This window comes from Porites lutea, chromosome 4, assembly GCF_958299795.1.
Source record: "Porites lutea chromosome 4, jaPorLute2.1, whole genome shotgun sequence".
In the NCBI taxonomy this organism is placed as follows: domain Eukaryota; kingdom Metazoa; phylum Cnidaria; class Anthozoa; order Scleractinia; family Poritidae; genus Porites; species Porites lutea.
In genome coordinates this window covers 18,676,603-18,700,780 of record NC_133204.1, presented here as the reverse complement: position 1 = coordinate 18,700,780, position 24,178 = coordinate 18,676,603, and the positions used below count along the sequence as shown (strand labels likewise).

Sequence of the window (24,178 nt, the reverse complement as noted above, 5' to 3'; positions counted from 1 at the left end):
GTTTGACAAAAAGCAGTAATTTTGTCATTCTTAGGTATTTTCTCAAGTTTCATAGCAAATAAGGACGCGTAACTGGTATTATAAACCAAATGAACCAGACCGCCTTGACACAGTTACTTTAATGACCATGTTTTACAACGTTTCAACATTGGTGATGCTGGTGGTCAAGCTAACAGCACCACAAATGCCAAAAATCTGTCTTGAGTAATTAACCCTAAAAAAACCACTGAATTTCCTGTAGTTGTTTAGTGTACGTATTTACAGTAAAGAGGTTCAAGGGCATCATACAAATGTACATAATGTCTCTTTTCTGAAAAGCTACTATTTGTTTTTCACACACTGCACATATGATTATAATTATCAAATATTACTTTGTTCCATGAAAACAGGACTCATGAATAACTGAAGTTATCATTGTCTAATAATAATAGATTTAGCCAAGGCCAAAAGCGAGACTCTCGATGGATCTTTTAAGAAATGTCTGTCTGCAGTGATTCAATATTTGCCATAAGCAAGAAACAAACTGAATAATTATTCCACCCCCAAAAGACCTGAGCCTGCGACTGAATTGAAGCCAATAACTGGTTAAGGGAAAACTTAAAAAAAACATGTCAACTCAGTGAGTTGTACACCAGAGCCCACAATACAGCCATGTGACACTGGTCAGCATATACCCCTTTCTGACAGGTGTCAATTGACCATACCATGGATGTCCAATATCAGCTTAAACACAGATCGTATACATCACTTGGACACCAAGTGTTACACCTAGTGTTACTGCTTACTTGAAGGGGCTGACAGACACAATTTTTTCACTACCAAAATTTCTGGGATGCACATAATATTATAACCAAATTTTATTACCAGTGGTACTCTACTGCACCCACCAGTGTGACAGTACTGCCAAGATTTGTTATTGATTATTTTCACCCAGCCATTCCAATGCCCTTGGTTCCCTTTTTCACATTAGGAGATAAAGGAACCTGTATGACAGTTATACAAAGAAGTGTACCAGAAGTATACCTTGATGTAATATGTCAAGGCAACTAATCATTGACCACTGGAAAGAAGTTGAAAGAATGAGGAATTGTAAAAGCAGACAATCAAACTTGAACAATTAGCCGAAAGGGCAACATGTAAAGGTTCTTCAACAGTCTCAATTTTTGATATAAGTTCCCCATCTGGTTTAAAGATGACAATTGCATTACTGCTACAGTCGCAAACCAATATGACATTGTTGATAACATCCACTGTAATACCCACTGGGTCTAACAGCTCACCATTCCCAAAGTCAAAAAGAAATGTTCCACTACTGTTGAAAACTTTCACACATTCTAGGTCACCATCAGTTACGAAGAATTTTCCTTGGTGAAATGCAACATCTTGAGGACAAGAGAGTTTGTCCTCACCAAAGCTAAACAGAAACTTTCTGTCTGCACTATAGACAAGAATACAAGGTTCAACCAACTCTTCTGGCTCATCACAGCAATCTCTGGGACTTGATGTCACTAGCAAACGACCATCACTATCTGTTGATACCCTAGTGAATTTTACTCGGCTGTTGGGGGCTTTGACATACTTTTTCACAAATGTGCCTTCTCGGTCATAGTGAAGCAGGCGATTACATTCGCGGTTCAAAACTATTATTTCATCATCTTTGGAAAATGTGATATCCCATAGGTCACCATATATGATGCGAAATGACATTACAGGATCTCCCATTGAAGAATAGACATAAACTCGTCGATCCTCTTCATCTAGCACAGCAATGTCACCAGTTCCACTTGACACAGCAATGGCAAAAGTGAACACTCCAGTCATGATAGTCTGCGCTACTTCTCCACATCTACTGTAATCAATAAAACCTGCCCCATTCTTCACACTCTGGGTATAGTTTTTGGCTGACAATGACAACTGTCCAAGTAATTCCATACATTTACCATGCAAATCAGACCATTGACCATGAGAAAATTCCATTTCTGCATAGTTAGACAGCCTGTTAACTGCTAGGGCTCTTTCATCTGCAGCAGAGCTGATCTGCGTTAATTTTTCGACAAGGTCATTTTTAGATTCTAAAATCTCCCCAACTTCACCTTGCTGGAGAATTTCATTTGCTTTGTGCATACAACTCCTTGCTCTTACAAGAAATGAAGACATCTGTTCCTTCTCCCTTTGGAAAGATTTTGAATCAAAATGCTCTGTTAGAAAGGAATCAAGGCGAGCAATTAGAGACTTTCTTTTATCATCAATGGCTCGAATAAGATCATCAGCCATTTTATTAATCTCGCGTCTTAGCATTTCCCCTTCATCTGAAGCTTTATCAAAACAATCTTCCATTTCCTTCGCTGCTTTTTCTGCCCCTTTAACGCGCTCTTTGCAAATGTTCAGAGCGTTATTTACAGCTTTTTTCTCTTTCCTTGCAGGTGTATTCTCCATAAGTCGCAATAAAAGGTGGTTTGTGGGGAAAGCAGAGACGCCCGTTGAAGGAAGGAAAGACTCTTCCCGGCATTGAGGACAAGAAATTGTGTACGAATTTTTACGGACCACGACGATATTCTCTAAACACCGCTCACAAACGTTATGAGCACAGCTGGGGAGACATTTCGGTTCTTGAAATTCTTCTAGGCAGACAGGACAAGTGGTTTCGTCTCCCATAATGGCTACAACTTTCTGAAGTTCTTTGCGTTCAGAAACGGCCGCCATTGTTACAGGAAATTTTTCATGTGATGACGTACACTCTACCATTGGACAGGTACAATTTTATAGGTCCGCAGATTGTGCAAAATTATTACTGAGAAATCGCCGGGGAGAATCGTCGTCTTGGTATTTTCATTTCAGTTTTAAAATGTTCATGTGAAAATTACCTTTGTAGCTCAGGTAAAGTGATCACTTGAGTGAAGATTTTAGTCTGGACTAGAGAAACTGGGAATTGACACCCAAAACAATGAATCAATAAATTCACTTTACCTGCAACTTTTTAGTTAGTTAGTGCTGACCTGAGTAGTTTCTAGAAAATAGCCCTCGAAAATAGCATCTTTAGGATAAGGAGGGATTTTGGGAGTTTAGTCTCGTATAGGGTAGGGTCTGCCAGACCTCTTAACAAGGGTTAAACTGTTACATTCTCTCTCCAAATTGCCTTGTTATTGCTTGTGAAAAATTATTCAAATTCAACATATCAAGACTCACTTCTTTCTCAAGCACCCTTTCAGTATACTGATAACTACAGGTAAAGCAGAAAATTTTATTATTATTTATTATTACATGTATGATACATCTGGTGCGCACAAAGGATAAATTATTTACATGAAAAATCATTTTATATTCAGGCCAACTATTATTGAAATGCAGTTCCTGACCACAGACATATCAGAAAAGACTGGAGAAATATTTTATGTATGAAAAATGTATATCCTAGGTATAAATAATTTATAATTAATCAAGCAGACTGCATACATTGAATTTCATATTACCTAAAGAGTTAATGTTCCATTTGGCCTTAGTCCTATGTTCATCACATAAACTGCTTTGATGGCAGACTGTCCGAGGACTTGCAACCTGAGCAGAGATACAGCTACAGCCTCACAAAAAGTCATGCACTGCTGGGAAAAACTTACAAAAAAAAACGCACTGCTAAACCTTACATTCCAAAGCCTATCAATGTTACATATTGGCCAGTGCAATAGAACCAGGAGCAGGAGTAGTTGCTTGCAGACCCATTTCCATAAAGAAGTTCTCGCCGTAACTGTAAGTGCTGGCCAACTGTCACAATGGGCATTAGACTTGCTTGCCTGCTTTGCCACAAGCCGTACTTCCACAGAGAAATAGATAAGCATTCCATATGAATGACATCTTTCAAATCTGCACTCTATTCTATTGTCTTATGAGTGAATAGCACACACCGATACCTATAGCAGCTGCAGCCATGCCATACTTGAGCCAAGAGTCCCAGGAATTTCTTTTGTCAGCACATCCACTGGTTCTCTTCATGTGCAGAGCTTCTTTACTGCCACCATCTTTTTCTTCTTTCTCCCAAAACTTTGCAAGTAGAATCTGTGTATCAATGATGTCTTTCTCATCAGCAGCATCAAAAGCTTCCTATAAAAAGAACACCACTGAGATAAAGCCTTTAAAAGAACTTTATCACTCTGTTTACAAAAATGGTTTACCTGTACTCATGCAGGGCTTTGCGCAAATTGGAACCTCCACTCCATTTTTGCGGAAATTCACTTTTGAATTTGCTTTAGATTAAAAAACACTGAATTTTTGCTGGTGACTTTTGTTTTAGTAAACAAACACTTTAAATTGCAATGTTTTCTTCTGCTTGTGATTAGTTTTCAAGATATATGCAAAAATATGCCAGATTTCTAGTGCTCATGTATTTACCTTACATTGGGATTCTTTTATGCATCAGAAAGGAATGAGAAAGATTAGACAATACAAATGTCTGAAGTAGGGAGCAATAGGTTAAAAGACAAACTAAATGCCATACACACTTATACATACAGTAAAGCACTACCTCCAATTAACTAGCCAAAAACTAACACTAAACAAGCAAAATGATGTACGGGTAAAGTGTGAAAAAGTCAAAGATGAACAGTGATATTACACTTCTAGATGTGAAAGGAGTAATGTTGAGAAATAAGAAGACAAAATATGTAGAAGAATGGATGCTAGACTTTGTCTTCCTATTCTGAGGCCCAATTCTGATGCAAATTTTACAGTCATATGAAGTTATAGAAGGTCCCTAAGAATGTACCCACCAAGCACTAAAAGAGTTACAGAGTTAAGAGATGGCTTTACTTAGGATGTTCATTAGGCATTGGAAAGATCGGAGAATTCTCCGTTTACTGCACAGAATTCTCTGGCTAACATTCGGTACCCTTTGAATACTTTTTATTCAGATGTGGAGCCTTTTTCAAAATATTCTCCTGCTACTAGAATTCTTAATGAAACCCTGTTTACCTTAAAGCTGTTATTAACCCATTCGCCCTTCAGCCCCCCGTAACCGCCCGCGCGGATTCACGTCCTTTCTACTGCTTGTAACATCATCAGTTTTAATGGTCAAGGAAAATTTTGTCTGCTAACTTGTGCAGAGTGAAGAGATCTTTCAAACCATACCAGAATGAGCACATTTCAGTCAAGGACACCAGAGAAAAAGGTAAAAAACCATGTAACATTGACCTGAAATTCCCATGAAAATCTTGTTCCACTACCCACTTACCTTTCTTTTCATCAAATCCTAAGATCCTAAAAGCTTTCCTAAAAACTTTTCCCACCAAAATGAAGCCTACTAAATGCCAAGCAAGAAGAAAAAAACAAATGAAGCACGAAAAGTGCAAAAAGAGGAGAGGAGAGAATTAAAGTAAAAAGTAAAAGTCTTTATAGCATGACAGTGACCGGAGAACCACTCAACTAGCTTCAAAACACGTTTTTCGGCAAAATCTCCAGGAGCAAGTGGTCTAAGGTGGCCCTATACAGTTTTTCAGGGTCAATACCTCCCAAGTTTGAGCATAAACTAGTTGCCATAAACAAAGATTTGGAAAAATTGCGACCGCACTTGTATCAGATAAAGATGAAAATTTGTCATGATCAGGTTTGCAATGACATCGGAATTGCCATAGCAATGAAATGATGCCATTACCTTTTTACTTGCAGCAGTATATCTCAAACACTGGGGACTGTTCTTCCAAAATATTGTTCATGGGAGCTTTTTCCTTCAGTTATAGCTGCCTCGATGTTCCTGTATTTTGAATGACATCTGTAAGAGCATGATCGAGATGTTTTGGGATAAAGTTTTTATGGTTATAAATATGGTAAAAAAATGGACGATCTTGATGTTCTGCTGTTATCTGTAGAAAACGAAGTGCTCTTGACATGCAATTTTCCCTCATAGAGTTTTAATCTTTTTAAAAACTTGTGTGAAAGATCATGGAGATAGCTCAAGCCGATTGCTACAAAGAAGGATTTGATTAGTGTGTATTGAGGCACTCTTGTTAGTGGTTTTGTAAACATTTTGGTCTACTTTTATTTAGTATATACACACTCAGTGATCTTGGTAATTCAAGCAATCTGATTGGTTAGCTATCTCGGACTATGACGTTATATTCACCGCGCTAGGCGGTGAATATAAAGCAGAACAAAATCGCTGTCGTGAAATGGGTGTTCTGCCAAAGTTTCATAGTAAAGCCTTTTTTAAAATACACGAATATCCAAGTGCTGATAACTTTCAAGGCAAGAAAAGACTTCATGGCGTTTAAACAGCGTGATTTGTTGCGAAGCGGTTTACTGTAGCTGACTTTTGTACGCTCGAAGCTATGTTTACCACTACAGAGGGAAACGAGGTCGCTTTGTCACTGTTTTGTGATTTCGGGATTTTCTCGCAAGACCAATTTTGCCTACAAATAGAAGTTAATTTATGGAGAAAAGAGGAAGGCAAATATTTTCGAAAATTGTACGTGCCAACAAGTTAACAAGGCAAAGAACATTGGAGATAAACAACGCTCACCTTGATCGTAGCCGCTGTTGACAGCATTTGCAAGAAGCGACAAAGAACACTTTCTCATTTACGGTGAGTTGACAGAAACAAATAAAGCTCTACTTTTCTTCTCAGAATTGGGTAGTAATATAAATTTTCGGCGTTTTCTTTTAAACCGTTGATGCTAAAGCTTACAAAACTTGATACAAAAAGATTAAAACTATCATTTGCCATGTTTGAAGATACTGTAAAGATCTAACTTTTGCGCATCCACTGTTTACGGCTTCGTGTTCACGCATGAATTCACCCGTCAATCAAACTAGTCGTTTTTTAATGGTTTCCTTTCTGATTCTGTTGAGATCACTTCGTGTGAATATACTAAAACAATTATTCACCTCAGGCTCAGTTAATATTGTTGAATAATCCCCTCGACTTCGTCTCGGGGATTATTCAACAATATTAACTTCGCCTTTGGCAAATAATTGTTAATTAACAAATCAGTGAATAATTTTTAAACCTCTTGATAGATATTTTTTAAAATTTAATATTCTTGAGATTAACCGTCCTTTTACATGATCTTTTTTTTTTCAAGATTATTGATATATTGTGAGGCAGTAAAATAAGGGTTACAATTTGCTAATATCTTTTCAGAAATTTTGTGTTTACAAGTGAGAGCCTCTCATTATTTAGGGGTATTGTCTCCAAGTTTCATATTTTTGCGCACAACAATACTAGTCAGCATTTTTGCATATTTCAAATGCATTGTTAGTCACTGCTGTTCACGTGAAAATGAAACCTGGAGACAATAATAAGCCTGGCTTTCACTTGTAAAGATGAAACTTGTGATAAAAAATTAGCGAATTGTAGCCCTTATTTTACTGCCTTACAATATATCAATAATCTTGAAAAAAAAGGATATAAAAGGACGGTTAATCTCAAGAATAAAGGTCTCCTAAAACAACACTTCATCTAGAGAATCTCAAATTTTTTAAAAAATCTATCAAGTGGTTTAACATTTATTTGCTAATTTGTTAAAGTAGACCAAAATGTTCGCAAAACTGCTAACAAGAGCGCCTTGATACATACTAATCCAGTCTTTCTTTCTAGCAATCGGCTCGAGCTATCTCCATAATCTTTCACACAAGTTTTTAAAAAGAGTAAAACTACTATGAGGTGGAATTTCATGTCAAAAGCGCTTCATTTTCTACAGATAATGGCCAAACATCAAGATACTGTATTTCTAACCATAAAAGCTTCATTCCAAAATAACTCGATAACGCCCTTACAGCTTTTGTTCAAACTTCACGGACATCGAGGCGGCTATTGGAGGAAAAAGCTCCCGTGAACGATTTTGGAACAATAGTTCCCAGTGCTGAGAAATACTGCTGCAAGTAAAATAGATAATGGCCTCATTTCATTGCTATGACAGCTCTGATGACATTGCAACCCTGATCATAAAAAAATTTTCATCTTTATCTAATACAACCGTGGTGGCAATTTTTCCAAATCTTTGTTTATGGCGACATAGTTTATAATCAAACTTGGGAGGTATTGACGCTGAAAAACTGTATCAAGCCAACTTAAAGAGTATAGTGCAAAATACAGAGCACACGGTTACTCACCCATCCACCATTTTTTTCTATCCACTCTTCTGTACTTTCCTGAATAAACCTAAAGCTATGATCAGCCAACAGTTCAAGCTGTAAATCATCCAATTCACCTACAATGGCAACTTCACGAGCAAAGTGACAAAGAAGTGCCACCTTGGACCAACCCACAATTTGATGTTCAAATGTAAGGTGTCGTGCAGCCACACAAAACTGTTCGTATGAGAGATTTCCTGCCTGCATTATCTTCAGAGGTTCATCCAGTAAGTGAGGAACTTTTCCCATAATTTCTTGACTTATTTTTTCTAACCTAGCTGCAACCCGGCCTTCTGGAGACAAAACTGGTGAGGGAGTGTGGTCAGAACCAGGTTCAAATGGCGGAATCTTGAGGTCGTTTGGTCTCTTTAAGAATTCTCTGTTGAGAGAAGAGTTGAAATTTAACAAGAGTGTTTCAGCAATTTTAATTCTGACTAAGTAATAGTATGTAAAAGCTTAAACAAATAAAAATGGCTGATCCTTGGCCCCCCAACACTAGATCTCACCTATCAGCTTGCGCATCAGCTGGCAATAATAATTATTATAGCCTTAAAAAATTCTTGGCATAAACATAAACAATACCCCGTGTGGCACTAAATTATAGTGGGTTCTAATTTCAGGGGCACCCAACGACGGTTTCCTCCGAGTAAATACATTGAAAACACTTTTTAGGCTTTCTCGAGTACTTTTTGATCTCTAAAGATGCATTCTAGGTGGCACTATAGAATTTTTGTTTGGTCATCCTAGGGGACATTGAGTCTTTTTGAAATTACAAGGACTTCAGTATTATTTTCCCGAAAATTTTAGATGCAATCATATCAAGAAAGTGAGAAGTTTTCTGATTACTCTCTCCATCACATTTTTGAATCCAAAAATTTTAGGTTTCCTTTTTTCCTCGAAAAATAGCCTAACCTGGGTGGTGAAATGTGAAAAATTAAACTCCAGAAAACCTTTGGGAATTTTTTAGATAAGCTTCAAAAATATTGTACATGAATGGAACAGTCATCTGGAAATTTTTAGCCTTCTTCAAGTCCTAATAGAAAATTCTAGGCAATATTCGCTTCTCCGAACAGACATTTTAAAGAAAACGGGATCATTGGGTGCCCTTGTATATTTTTGCGGATGTTTTGTGATCTGCAAAAGTTAACACACACACACACAAAATTGAACCCACAAAAATTTAGTGCCACATCAGATAATAGTATTCTATACACTTAACTTTGCTACACAAGACTAAATTAAGACATTCATGATCAATTCATTTGAACCCAACTTTCAGAAAATTGCCAAAACAAATTTCTTGCAGGAAAATAACCTTTGTCCTGATCATCACAAAAAATTAGTATCTGAAAAACACAAAAAATTGGCAATCTGCAAAAATTGCTTTCCACATGGTATTTCATGCAGATTTCTGGCTTTCCACTGATATCTACGGAAAAACATGAGACTGGAAATGGCTCGTGTTAAAACATTTAGGTACCTTTGCAAAAATTCTGCCAACAGCAGAAACTATCACATTGGATTTCATCACATGACTGTAAAAATACACATTTCAAACATAGCTGGTGTTCATTTTCAATCACGTATAAAATATTCCCTTCAAAATTTCCATTTTATCACTGGTAATTGTGCAATCTCCTTGACTTTGCAAAAGCTGGAAAGGGGTAGACTGAGAAAATAGTTGAGATTTTGTGACGCTTCCACTGGTTTCCTTTTAAAATGATGTCTGAGAAGCAAGTGCATAAATTCTATACTGATTCAGGTTGAAGCAAACTTCCCATGGAGCGCAACCAGTTGGAGCCACTACACAGATCTGGGTAGTGATGCGTCATCAGTATTAAATTTCTGTGCTCATTTCTCAGACGTCATTTCGAGGAGAGACCAGTAAGTTGTAGCACTGCAAAACGTTGGCTGTTTTCTCAGGCTAGAAAACAGGTCAGGTGACACTGATTTTAAAAGAATAATTTTGACATGTAAAGACATTTTGAAGTCTAACAGTCATTATACGAAGTAGGCTGGTGAAAAAAAGGGATCTAAAAGCAGTGCAAATGAATGTAAGTTTTGAATTGTTTGTCACTTCAATTAAGAACGTTATGCTGTAAATAGTAACTTCAGTAATTTCATTTGATTACGACAGAATCGTAAATGCTTCTGAACCAAGTGGGAAATAAATCTACAAGCTTTAAATCCCTGGGTCAGATCTTCAAACTGAAGAAGCCCTTTCAAATAGGAGCTAATGATTACAGTGCTCTTAAATGCTAACTTTGGCCTTTATTCTCTGTACACCTATTGAAAATGAACCAAAAGTCTTCAACTTTGGAATTTGTGTTCAGTACAATAATACATTAAGATTTTGAATTGTTGGCCACTTCAACTAAGAATGACATGTTGTAAATAGTAACACCAGTAATTTTGCTTGACTATGAAGGAATCATAGATGCTACAATCCGAACCTAGTGCAAAATAAGTTAGCAAGCTTTAAATCCCTGTGGCTGATCTTCAAACTGAAGAAGCCCTTTCAAACATAGGAACTAATGATTATAGCACTCTTAAATGCTAACTTTGACCTTCACTTTCTATACACCTATTGAACCAAAAGCCTTTTTTATATTTTTACTCTTTTTCTTCACCTTTGAAATTTGTGTTTAGTTTAATATTACATTAAAATTCCTGATTTAAAATTTTCAAATCAGAAATTCTTATAGGCTTGCTTCCTTTTTGACCTTACACCAGTTCTACAATGTAATACATAAATGCAAGTGATTGATCACAAATTTTCACTGATGGATTCTGCTCTAATGATTTTACTTTACCCTACTTCCTTGTTCTCGGTTGTTCCTTTATGCCAAATTCCACGAAATTCTTATGACCAGTTCCCTTACATAAGTATCTGCATTATCAATACCAGGAAAAAAGGCTAAAAGGCCACTTGTCACAATGGCAACCTTAGATATAAAGTGTGTAACAATGCTGTGTCATCTTCAAGATAACCAACAATGAACAAGGAAAATTGATTGCTAAAGAGTCATGTTTGTAAATTAACCACAACAACATGAATAAAATATATTACTTTTAAGTGGAGATGCTATATTCATTCACTTGCAACTTTCAGAATGACATTAAGCTAAGCTAATGAGGTATTAATACTCATGTTGTGTCTTTGCTGTCATGCAACTCTTTCCTACATAAATGCTAGAAAATGAATAAGCCCTCTTAAGCCTCTAATCCCCAAGGACTCATATGTAACAACAACAGATTTATACATACAGGTTTCCATTGCACTTCCGTTCAGAAAAAAGACCCATATTGAATAAAAAAAAGGAATAAGACTTTGAAAAACCAAGAGCTCCCTTATTGAAATTATACACAACAAGCTCTTTGATAAATACCACTAATTACAAAGCTCCTTCATTTTACAAATTTGTACTGACCATAACGTATTTGCGGGGGACAAAAATTTTAGTATGCCGTAAAAGTCCAAAACACAGATGTACAGATTCACTGTGTACTGCACGAAACCGCACAGCCGTATAGCATTTAACGCAACTAAAACATCAAACAACTATAAAGTCAGCTGTGTACTTGAGCCCAGTTTGCGTCAGGTATATCTCGCCTATTTTTTTCAGCTATATATGAATCGCCGCATTTTGGCAAATATTTTACCATTTAGATAAGATAAGACTACTTACTCTTCTTTCTGTATGTTCCTGTGTTTGAGCTTCCTTTGGTCGAAGCCTTCGATGTCTCTCTTTAAGTTTAGTGATAGCTTTCGCTGAAGTCTAGCCATCCGCAGAAATTTCTGCCGTTTGTGTTCGTATGCACCTACATCGCTGCTACTTTTTGACAGACGCGACATCGGTTTGGACAAACATTTTACCCTGCTCTCTGATTCCAAAAGGTTACGAGCAGTTAGTTTGTCGGCAGGCAATGAACTCAAAAAATCTAAAACCACAATCCGTGTCTCTTCGCGAATCCGTTCTCGTGACGACCAACGAGTTAATTCTGCAGCACTGTCCGAGCTCCCATCTAACTTTAACGTCTCCCTCGAGCCGTCCATGTCGGAATCCGTGTCTGTTGTGAGTTCAGGCGTCCCTTGAGCTATGTATGTGTCTTCTACTGAGTCAAAATGCATTGTTGTTAATTGATATGAGGTAGGTAAAGTGTTTCGCGTTTCACACTTCCTTCGACGCTTCCTTCTCGATATTGAGTGACTCAAGCCCAGATTCTCTCGGTCAACCTTATAAAAACAATATGGGCCTATTGTTGGCCTATTATATGCCCGATAATGGCCCCCCGGCGGTGTATACAGAAACGTGATAGTTTTTGAAGTCTTGTTTTCCGGCCCTTCAGTTCATTGAGGTCACTAAACACACTATTGTCGTCATACGCAGGCATTTCCTGGTGTCCACTCATTGTGCTTTGTTGTTTACTTCTGTCCGCTATGTTCGTTACCTTACACTGTTAGCTCTGTGACCTAAGCTGTATACGGCTCTCACGATGGTTCTTGGGTACATTCAGTAGCTCCTGGTACCCCCTCCTCCCCCCCCCCCCCCACCGCCCAAAAAAACTTGTAGAGGTACTCACGACTTCGAAAGAGTTCCCATTCACGCACAAAACACTAGAAATGGGGAATGAGCGGGAGCAGAATATCCTATATTCACCCCCAGACTGTTCAGCCCCTGTCAGCAAGGGTCAGTGGGCCCAGGGACCCGTTTCTCGAAAGTCCCGATAATCAACGGGCCCGCAAAACTGTTGTTGTTTACATGCAAGATAGAGGTTCCAATAGCTTGGCATCTAACATGATAAAACTATCAGTTAGTGAAATAAAATGCAGTAGTTTGCTAAATTCATTTTTTTGAAGCAAGGACCAGCTTACCAAGAAGACCGGATCCTAATAAAGGATCTAGTGAAAATATGAAACAAAATAAGCAAGGCTGATTTTACAGTCGAGAATATATAGTAGCATATACAGTCGTTTGCTAGCCAGGGGCCTGTTTCTCGAAAGTCCCGGTAACTTTACGGGCCCGAAATCAAATATTCAAATCGAAATATAAAGAATAAGAGCGCGGTTCCTGGCTAGCAAACTACTCCATTTCGTTTCACTAACTGACAGTTTTATCACGTTAGATGCAAAACTATTGAAACCTCGATCTTTAATGTAAACGGAGACAGCTTACCGGGTCCGTTTATTATCGGGACGTTCGAGAAACGGGCCCCAGGACTCGCGTCTTTATTCTTTATATTTCGATTTGAATATTTGATTTCGGGTCCAAAAAGTTACCGCGACTTTCGAGAAACCGGCCCCAGGGCTCGTTCGAACCTCGAGCTAACTCGAACCAAAATCGATTTCCCCTGGATTTCCGTCATACATTCACTGTAATTTTACCCTCGGTAACTCGAACCCTCGATAACTCGAACTCCCGCTAACTCGAACCAATTTTCGTTTCCCCTTAGGTCATTTTCAATATAATTTTACCCTCGATAACTCGAACCATGTTTTGAGCCCTTAAAATGTTCGGAAAAAAGCCGTCTACTGGCGTTCGAAACATTGAATGTTGGATTTCCTAATGACGTGTTGTAGGAGTATAGTGTACTAGTGGAGGCTGATGTTGATTGTCACAGGCTAACGTGAAGCAGCTTTTCGGCTCAAAACAGTAAAACGCATGCTTTATTTAGGCTATGTTTTGTTACGTTTATACGTTTTGAACTGTGCAGTAAAAACTGTTTTTTACCCTACTCTCGGCTATTTTCTTCGAACTCCCGATAACTCGAACCTTTTTTCGATTTCCCTTGAAGGTTCGAGTTATCAGGAGTCGACTGTATTACTCATATTAGTCCTCTTGTCTTACGATAATCACATGCCACTCCGAACAGCTCAGTGACTTTAGATGATAGAGCAAGTGCCGTCTTACAACAAAGTTTTTCCTGTGAAAAAAAAAAACTTCCTGCATACATTCCTTTCTTTATAGTGATAATGTCCTTTTTGGTACCTACCAGTGAAAGTCAGCGGTGTCTTTGCCTGGTTTTCTTGTAGTGAGATGGCGGAAGTGGCTGCTGCTTTCATAAACAGAATGTTGAAAGATTGCTGATCTGGTGCACGTTAAAATCTGGAAAATACACTAGACGAAAAAAAACTTACCGTCACTTTTCTAAAATTAAAAAAGTAATGAAGAGAACTCTGTTTGCCCCTATATGGTCAGAATTGTTTTAGTGAGTCAACGAGTTTAGGTCTTGTTCTAAAATATGACTCACCGACCCGCTCAAGCAAGTAACTTTGGGCAATTCCCCTGAAAACCATGCGCGTAGTGTCAAGGTGCTGACCCGGGTGCTGACAGTTTCAGCTAAAAAATGGGAGTAGAGAAAAGGTCAGAACAATTTCTAGGAAGGAATCAGTGCGACCTTCTAAAAGAAAGTCAAAAATAATTTGTACTCTTCGATATAGTTTCTTTTACATAATTACCGGTTTCAGCGTTTCAACTCTTTCCGGTTGAGTTACCTTGACCTTTTCGGTGGGGGGCTTCGACACAGCATACAGTAATCCAAATAACTCAAGATATTTCACCAGCAATGCGACACAATCCAGAGTGAGAGTCAGTGCTACCCGCGCTGTCCCAATCCTCGTTTTTTTCATTTTAATAAAAATAGGATTTTTATGATAATTTATCGCATGACTATGGAATTATAACCGAAGGAGAAATTCGGCCTTCCGGCCTCAAGCCGGAAGTGTGACCATCTAGTTTCCTTCAGAGCCGTTGCAACAGGAGACTTGTATCAGAGGAGGATTCAGGGAAATTCTTATGGCGATCATATTGCACTATGCTGTACCCCTATCCATTCCGCACAAAGGCCAATTGAGATAAATTGAGAAAATTTGTATTCATGTACGCGTGGTAGGGTTGAAAGATATCCACCGATTCACGCAACCCCTATGGGTGATACCCGCTGAAAATGCACCAAATTACGCGGGCATCACCCGCTGAATTACGTACTATAGTACGGGCAATATGGCGGTCCACAGGCTACACAACCATCTGTGCAAGTAATCGTGATATTTTAGATAAAATAAAAATAATTCCGCCTCTTTGATACAGTGGAAAATGGAAAGACTAAAATATTAACGTCTATTTGATATATAAACCGCAAATTTTCAAACAATTCCAGCTAATTCCGCATAACCCGAAGACGAGTAACGAATAGGGCGAAGTTAAGTTGCTCAAAGTGAAGTTTTATTTCATTGTGTTAGGTTAAAATCCATCCGTGATTTGAGATAAAACGTCTTTAGTAAACAATTGTAGTTCTCAACGCGGAAAATAAAATATTCTGGGTTTCGGGAGTGCGGTCTGGCTCACGTCTAATAGGATGCTGATACGACGGGCGTTTTTGAGACGGGCAAATTCGAGAAAGACATTTTATTACAGTTCCCCCAGATGAAGTGTATTTCTATGATATTCACATCAAACTGTTCCGAATCGTGTAATAGACACGTTTTAAGCAAAAATCTGGTCTTCCAAAAGCCCAAAGTAAAGAATTTTGGAATGGCGAGTGCAGCGTGTGTGACGTCCTAGGCTATAGGATGCCGATTCACGGGCGTTTTTAAGGAGGGCAAATTCGAGAAAGAAATTTTATTACAGTTCCCCCAAATTAAGTGTATTTCTATGATGTTCACATCAAACTGTTCCGGATCGTGTAATAGAAACTTTTAAAGCAAAAATCTGGTCTTCCAAGGGCCCAAAGTAAAGAATTTCTGAATGGCAAGTGTAGCGTGTATGACATCCTATAGGATGCCGATTCACGGGCGTTTTTAAGGCGGGCAAATTCGAGAAAGAAATTTTATTACAGTTCCCCCAAATTAAGTGTATTTCTAAGATGTTCACATCAAACTGTTTCGGATCGTGTAATAGAAACTTTTAAAGCAAAAATCTGGTCTTCCAAGGGCCCAAAGTAAAGAATTTCTGAATGGCAAGTGCAGCGTATGTGACATCCTATAGGATGCCGATTCACGGGCGTTTTTAAGGCGGGCAAATTCGAGAAAGAAATTTTATTACAGTTCTCCCCAAATGAAGTGTATTTCGATGAAATTCACATCAAACTGTCCCGAATCGTGTAATAGAAGCGTTTTAAGCAAAAATCTGGTCTTCCGAAGGCGCAAAGTAAAGAATTTTGGAATGGCGAGTGCAGCGCGTGTGACATCCTATAGGATGCCGATTCACGGGCGTTTTTAAGGCGGGCAATTTCGAGAAAGAAATTTTATTACAGTTCCCCCCAAATGAAGTGTATTTCTATGATGTTCACATCAAACTGTTTCGGATCGTGTAATAGAAACTTTTAAAGCAAAAATCTGGTCTTCCAAGGGCCCAAAGTAAAGAATTTCGGAATGGCAAGTGTAGCGTATGTGACATCCTATAGGATGCGGATTCACGGGCGTTTTTAAGGCGGGCAAATTCGAGAGAGAAGTTTTATTACAGTTCCCCCCAAATGAAGTGTATTTCGATGATATTCACATCAAACTGTCCCGAATCGTGTAATAGAAGCGTTTTAAGCAAAAGTCTGGTCATCCGAAGGCGCAAAGTAAAGAATTTTGGAATGGCGAGTGCAGCGCGTGTGACATCCTATAGGATGCCGATTCACGGGCGTTTTTAAGGCGGGCAATTTCGAGAAAGAAATTTTATTACAGTTCCCCCCAAATGAAGTGTATTTCAATGATATTCGCATCAAACTGTCCCGAATCGTGTAATAGAAGCGTTTTAAGCAAAAATCTGGTCTTCCGAAGGCGCAAAGTAAAGAATTTTGGAATGGCGAGTGCAGCGCGTGTGAGGATGCCGATTCACGGGCGCCTTTAAGGCGGGCAAATTCGAGAAAGAAATTTTATTACAGTTCCCCCCAAATGAAGTGTATTTCGATGAAATTCACATCAAACTGTCCCGAATCGTGTAATAGAAGCGTTTTAAGCAAAAATCTGGTCTTCCGAAGGCGCAAAGTAAAGAATTTTGGAATAGCTAGTGCAGCGCGTGTGACATCCTATAGGATGCCGATTCACGGGCGTTTTTAAGGCGGGCAAATTCGAGAAAGACATTTTATTACAGTTCCCCCAAAATGAAGTGTATTCCGATGATATTCACGTCAAACTGTTCCGAATCGTGTAATAGAAGCGTTTTAAGTAAAAATCTGGTCTTCCAAGAGCCCAAAGTAAAGAATTTCTGAATGGCAAGTGTAGCGTGTGTGACAATATCCTATAGGATGCGGATTCACGGGCGTTTTTAAGGCGGGCAAATTCGAGAAAGAAATTTTATTACAGTTCCCCCCAAATGAAGTGTATTTCGATGATATTCACATCAAACTGTCCCGAATCGTGTAATAGAAGCGTTTTAAGCAAAAAACTGGTCTTCCGAAGGCGCAAAGTAAAGAATTCTTGAATGGCAAGTGTAGCGTGTGTGACATCCTATAGGATGCCGATTCACGGGCGTTTTTAGGGCGGGCAAATTCGAGAAAGAAATTTTATTACAGTTCCCCGCAAATGAAGTGTATTTCTATGATATTAATATGAAACTGTTGGGAATCGTATAATAGGAGCGTTTAAACAGAAAAACTGATCTTATGAAGGCGCAAAGTAAAGAATTCTTGAATGCGCCATTTTCTCATAGACCTTAATGCGACTTGTTTACCCCTTAAAAATGTTGCATAACCATTGTCTTAAATTTATCTTGGGACGACTGTAATACCCAGGAGAGATTGGAAACAATGGTTGTGCAAAATTTTGGGCCTTAAACAAGGTTCATTACGGTCTATGAGAAAATGGCGAATTCAAGAATTCATCCAGGGTCACGTCATTTTTAGGGCGGGGAAATTCGAGAAATAACGAAAGGAACTTTATTTCAATATTAATAAGACCAAAAAGATCGGAATCGTATGATAGAAACGTTTAAAATGAAAATCTGGTCTTAATTCTAAATGCGCAATCATCCGAAATCATCTGGGCCAATGACATACATGATGGGATGGACTGGTAATTTTAAGGGTGGGCAAATTCAAGAGAGAGACTTGATTACTGTTTGCCTAAAATGAAGTATATTTCAGGATGTTAAGATCAATGTGATTTGAATCGTAAAATAAAAATGTTTTTAGCAAAATATGTTTTTCTGAAGGCGCAGTAGCCGCAGTTAAGAGTTGATCCCTTAGTTAAGCTGCACCGTCGGCCCTCTTTATTTTATTGTCGCAAATGCAGGGAGCGTATTAATTAACTGCAGAGATGAGTTAACTGACCTTGAGTACTGAGCATTAAACTTTCACACAAGTGAAAAAATAAAAAAAATTTTTGACATCCCCTTCATCTTGTTATCCCTGCTCCTAGAGAAATATGGAATACTTCACATAACGTGCACGAAACACCACTATTTGACAGCTGTATTTGATGGCAGTTGGTGAAAATACACTGATTTCACTGAGCGCGTCGAGATGCTGGACTATTCCTCGTAGTAAACGGGTCTAAAGGCCAGCAATGCGTAGTTGCCCCAATATTCCATGACAAATACAATAAAACCCACAAGTAAGATCCTGCAGTTTCTCACTGAGTTAGCTTTAACAGATTCTTCATTTGAAATTTGCGTACCAGATTAGCATTTTTCTTTATATTTTAGTGGGGATAACTCCGTAATCTTTTAATTTTTACCTTTTATAAACTTTAGATTTTAGCGAATTATAAATTCACCTTATGATATTAAGTATCAACTCTTTTTATAATTTTTTTTCCTATTTTTTCAGTGTCCCCAATTAGCTTTTATAAGCTAAAGTCATCGACACTTAAATAAAGTTGTAATGTTATGTTGTTATGTTATACTAAAAAGAAGAACTGAATTGCTGACTTGTCTAATTACACTCAGTTCTAACAGTTTTACACTCTTGGCACCTAAGTCTCCCCAACATTTCCTCAATGTTGACTTATCTTCAGTATTTGCCCAAGAGCAAATAGACTTTAACGAATTAATAAGAACTTCTTTCAAATTTTAGCCTAACAGGTTCTTAAAACTCAGGTTCTTTATAGTCGCGCGGGTTTTAGTTGAAAACACACACTGATTTATACATTAACTCATCGAAGTGCCCACTGAACATTTCCAAATTATTAGAAAGTGGGATCCAAGCAGGGAACAAAACTGCCTTTTTGAAACACAATGCTTTCACGGCAGTTCGTCGCATTCGTTAAAGAGATGGGATCTAGGAGTCAAAAATGTCTATTTGGCCCATATTTCATGCAAACTGGTGGAAATACACTTCAGTTCACAGCAACTCACACAGTAAATTTTAGGTAATTTGTTAGGTACAGGATAACCCCTTTTATGGGGTTACTTTAACTCCTAAAAAAGATTTCCGGTTTTAACTCCCAGTCTGGAGTTAAAATAACTCCGAAAATGGGGTTATTTTACTCCTTACATGAGTTGTTTTTACTCTTATTGGAGCTTCTTTAACTCTCAGCTCTGTTCAAGTGGAGTAACAATTTTAGGTACAGGATAACTCCTTTTTGGGGGTTATTCCAACTCGTCAATATCTGGGTGATTTTTACTCCTGAAAAAGAGTTCTTTAAACTCCTTTTTGGAGTAAAAAAAACTCCCCCCCCCACCGCCCCCCCCCCCCCCCCGCCTCCCCTCAAAAAAAAAAAACCTCCACTGTAAGGAGTTAAATAAACCCCACTAGACTAGAGGAATTTTAATATTATGGAACTGCCGGACAATATCGCTTTTTAAAAAAAAAAACTGGAAGATCTCAGCCATTCTCAGGGCCAGAATTCGAAATGCGTATTGGCCATAATATTCCAAAAATTCTAGGGGAAACATCTGATTTCACAGCAGCTCATCAAAGTACCAAACTATTTCGCGATTATTAGAAGATGGGATCCAAGGACCGAAAGATGCAAATTTAGCCCTATATTTCATGGAAACTAGAGGAAAGGCCCTGATTTTACCTCACTTCATCGAAGTAACGGAATATGTTTCACTCACATAAAATACAATAATTTCACAGCAACAAACACTGGCGAAAACAATTCATTCAAGTGCTGGAATATATTTCGCATTTATTGAATACTAAGAAATTAGGATGAAAAAAGCGTTTTTGGCACCATATTTTCTGAAAACTATAATAATATTGATCAGAGTGACATACACTACTTATTTCGAAGCAATTTATTAAAGTCCTGGGGTGCTTACCATTTGACAGAAAAATCCGGTTGGGGTGTCGAAAGCATAATGGTAAGCGATTTACCAGTTTACCGTAGAAATGCCACATCCGTTAGGGTTTGAATTCAAAAAAAGGGCAAATTTGTGTAGCGTGTGTCTGGAACCGAGAAGGAACAAGAAATTGGTTAATGGTAAGCAACATTCCGTTTGGTTCGTACCAACCGGAATGAAGGGACTACCTCAAAACGTACTCCTTAATTTTCGGTTTGAATTTCCGAAAAGTGACCTCACCATTTACCTTCCATCCGGAATTTCCGACATTTTCTGTCAAATGGTAAGCACCCCAGGACTATAAAACTCCGTAGTGGCCCACACTCCAAATTGAAGGCCGACGAAAATTCCGCATATTTACCCGGATATTCAATGAAAAATAGTAGGAAACACTCATTTCACCGCAATCCGTTCAAGAGCAGGGGTTTTCCCCATGCATCACAAAATGGGATCTGCAGGCCAGAAATGCGTAATTTCCATATAATGTTTCTTTCATGTTTTAAGAAAAACGCTTATTTCACAGCAATTCATTTGAGTGATGGACTATTTCCCAGTCCGACGAAAATGGGATCTAAGAACAAGAGTGCGTCGTGGCCCAATATTTCATGATAGAATAGTGTCAATAGTGAAAACACAGTAATTTCACTGCAACCCCAAAACTCCGCATATTAAACCGGATCCGTTCCAGGAAAAGTAGTGGAACACCACACATTTTCAATGGGATCTAAGAACCGCGTATTTGTCAAAATATTCCATGTACGCCTCCATTCATGTCCAGAAATGGATACAATGGCGAAAATGGCAAAATGGCGAAAAATCGTCAGCCTCTGACGGTTTGAGTTGGATGCCAAAAGTGGCCCCTTGGAGACTGGCGATTTTGGCGAAATTGGCGATTTCGACGAAAATCGCCAGAGGGCTTGTGATATCCAGAATTTGGCAAATATTCAAATTGGATGCAAAAAGTGGCCCCTTCAAATTATATAACTAAAGACGTCCCTTAGGGTGCAAAGAAAGTCAGTTTTACCGCCTGCCATTCTTGCAGGCAAGCTGTAGCTAGCAATTAAGTACTAGCCCACAAGTCATTTCAACTAGCCCCCAAACCCCTTTTTGAATTCGGAGCCGATTACAAACCCTTTTTTGCTTACGGTTTGGCGATTTTGGCGATCAATCGCCATTTCTGCCATTTTCGCCAATGCGTGCATTTCTGGTCATATCTCATGTACAAAGTCTGAGGGTAGGTGTTAAATGGGAAAGGGGAAATTCGGGCGCGGGAGCGCGAGGGGCGCGCGTGGAGGGGGAAAATCCATGGGAATTAGTGAAAATCCTTATTTCACAGCAGTTCATTCCAGCGCAGCGGACTATTTCGCATTTCGTATAAAATGGGATGCATTATATGCATTATCATAAAGTATTTTTTGCAAACTAGAGGAAACATAGCGATTTCACGGCAGCTCATCATCGAAGTCCCAAACTATTTCGCAAGAAATGCGTAGTGGCCCATATTTCATGAAAAGTAGGGGAAACATACTAATTTCACGTCAACCCAAAAATTCTACATCTTCACCCGGGGCACCAGCTGACGGCAGCTTGCGTATTGAATGGCTGGACCTTCCCCTCACCATTTGGAGATCAGATATCCAGAAACGTACGCAACAACGACATCTCTTTCGAGTCAAGTTTGAATTTTCGCCAACCCTTAGGTGATTTGTCGTCACCTTTGCCATTTTTGAATCGTTGTATGCAAGTTCGCCATTTTCGTCGAATCCCCACTTTTCAAGAGAGCCCTGTCAACATCTCAATAGAAATTTTGCCAACCATATCGCCATTTTTGTCAAAATCGCCACTTTTCAAGGGGCCCCTTTAAACCCCCATCTCTTTAGAATTTTCACTAATTAAACCTTTGGCATTCGCCATTTTTGAATTATTCGTCATTTTCTTCAAATTACCCTCTTACCCTCGGGCGAATTTTTCCAGATTTTCTATTGACGCCGTTGCTGGTTCCTTTCTACACATAAGTGTGCATTAGGACATGGGATCTAAGGACAAGAAATAACATCCCGAATACCTGAACAATGCACTGTCAATATGGTCAAAATCACATTTTGTTTCACTATCCAGTGCATCATCCTCTGTTTCCGGGAGTAGCAGTCAGACATTTCCTTAGCCTCGCCCTTATCGTTGTTGAACGGAATACTCATTGATTAAAAAATAAAGTTTGGGAGGGAGATGTCTTCAATGTGACATTGCAAAAATGTTGGACCTTTAGAAGTTGCCCCTCAAAAGGAAACAGTTTCATTTTCCGAAATATATTTTACTTTCTCCTCTAAGGGCAAACTGAACGAGATACCGTGGCATCTATGAAAGGCTGGTTTTCACTAGCGACGAAGTCTAAGTCGGAGACGTAATCAGAAGGGTAAAGCTTATGATCTAGTGAAAGCAGCGTTCCGATTCCGCTTTCTTTCTCCGTCGCTTACGTTCCGCTTATGATCTAGTGAAAACCAGATTGTCGGAGTCGCAAGCAGAAGCAGAAGAACAAAACCAATCTCAAAGCGTGGGACCGTGCATTGTGATTGGCTTATCCCTCCGCTTCTGCTTCCGACAATCTGGTTTTCACTAGATCATAAGCGGAACGTAAGCGGAGTCGGAAGAAATGGAAACGTTCTCATTCTTCTGACTCCGATTCCGTTGCGCTTTTGACTCCGCTTACGACTCCCACTTTTTGATTTTCACTGGTCATAAGCGCTCTTACGATTCCGACTCCGTCGCTAGTGAAAACCAGCCTTTACAAAGCGGAAAACGTCGCGTGTTGTCCGTTTAAGTGTTCAATAAAGGCTGGATTTCACTAGCGACGGAGTTCGGAGTCAGAGTCGGAGTTGTAAGAGCGCTTGTGACCTGGTGAAAATCAAAAACAGAATCGTACGCGCAGTCACAAGCGCGATGAAATCCGCAGTTTCCCTTTTTCTTCCGAGCCCGCTAACGACTCCCGTCGCCTACATTCCGCTTATGTTTTAGTGAAAACCAGATTGTCGGAGTCGGAAGCAGAAGCGGAAGGCTAAAACAATCACAATGCACGTTCCCACGCTTTGTGATTGGTTTAGTTTATCCGCTTCTGCTTCCGACTCTGACAATCTGTTTTTTACTGGATCATAAGCGGATTGTAAGCGGCGGAGTCGTAAGCGGAATCAGAACGATGTTTTCATTACATCATAAGCTCTACGCTTGTGATTACAACTCCGACTCCGTCGTCGGCTAGTGAAAACCAGCCTTTACGTTCCTCGTATTTTCTGAAGCAAGGTTACGTTTTTTTTAGCTCGATGCAGTAGATGCAAAGCTCTACGTCAGGGGCGGATCCAGAATTTTTTTTAATTAGGGAGTCCAATCTTTGATTCGGAATCCTGAAACGAACAGATCATTTGAGAGTACCCTCCCAAAATTACATATTTTTCAAATATGCCTGAATTTCGTGCCAAAAGGTACCGCGCGTTTCAATGAAAAATCAACCAGTTGAGTCGTGATATGCGATCCTATAGATACAAAACTTTCAGGGTCAAACAAGCAATAAAAAACAACCGCAGGCCTGATAGGGGTGGGTCCGGACCCCGCCCCGACCCTCTCACTGCATCTGCCACTGTACGTCTTACGGTTATGGCAGCCAAAGGTCTGCTTTCGGGTAATTCACTTGACCCCAAAGGAACGTGGGAATGGCCATACCACACTCAAAATGTAAGATTAAATACAAAAGTGTGCCGTCTTTGCCAGTTTCGGCAGCCTTTTTATGTAGTGTAATTTTACAAAATGTAAAAAAAACACATTAATGGAATATAATTTGTCTTCAAGTTAAG

At 39.0% G+C, this 24,178-nt stretch overlaps 2 protein-coding genes across 3 annotated transcripts; both read right to left on the bottom strand.

The window, feature by feature from the left end:
- Positions 1-742: 742 nt before the first annotated feature.
- Positions 743-2,893, bottom strand: LOC140932761 (uncharacterized). Its single transcript, XM_073382273.1, has one exon. It carries the CDS (start codon positions 2,743-2,745, stop codon positions 1,051-1,053), a length of 1,695 nt encoding a protein of 564 aa, XP_073238374.1. The 5' UTR covers positions 2,746-2,893; the 3' UTR covers positions 743-1,050.
- A 334-nt stretch (positions 2,894-3,227) lies between these two features.
- LOC140932760 (uncharacterized) lies at positions 3,228-14,270 on the bottom strand. Of its 2 annotated transcripts, none has more exons than XM_073382271.1 (4): positions 14,113-14,270; positions 11,808-12,234; positions 8,098-8,497; positions 3,228-4,095 (listed from the first exon to the last, which is right to left on the bottom strand). In XM_073382271.1, exons 1-4 carry the CDS (start codon positions 14,180-14,182, stop codon positions 3,871-3,873), a joined length of 1,122 nt encoding a protein of 373 aa, XP_073238372.1. In that variant the 5' UTR covers positions 14,183-14,270; the 3' UTR covers positions 3,228-3,870. The 2 variants fall into 2 exon arrangements, with proteins under 2 accessions (XP_073238372.1, XP_073238373.1); XM_073382272.1 differs by having other exon boundaries at positions 11,808-12,231.
- Positions 14,271-24,178: the final 9,908 nt, after the last annotated feature.

Coding starts and splice junctions, on each gene's coding strand:
- LOC140932761 (XM_073382273.1), bottom strand. CDS start 2,745: ATGGTAGAGTGTACGTCATCACATGAAAAATTTCCTGTAACAATGGCG.
- LOC140932760 (XM_073382271.1), bottom strand. CDS start 14,182: ATGAAAGCAGCAGCCACTTCCGCCATCTCACTACAAGAAAACCAGGCA. Junction 12,235..14,112: donor GACACCGCTGACTTTCACTG/GTAGGTACCAAA, acceptor ATTTTGACTCAG/TAGAAGACACATACATAGCT. Junction 8,498..11,807: donor AGGAACATACAGAAAGAAGA/GTAAGTAGTCTT, acceptor TTCTCTCAACAG/AGAATTCTTAAAGAGACCAA.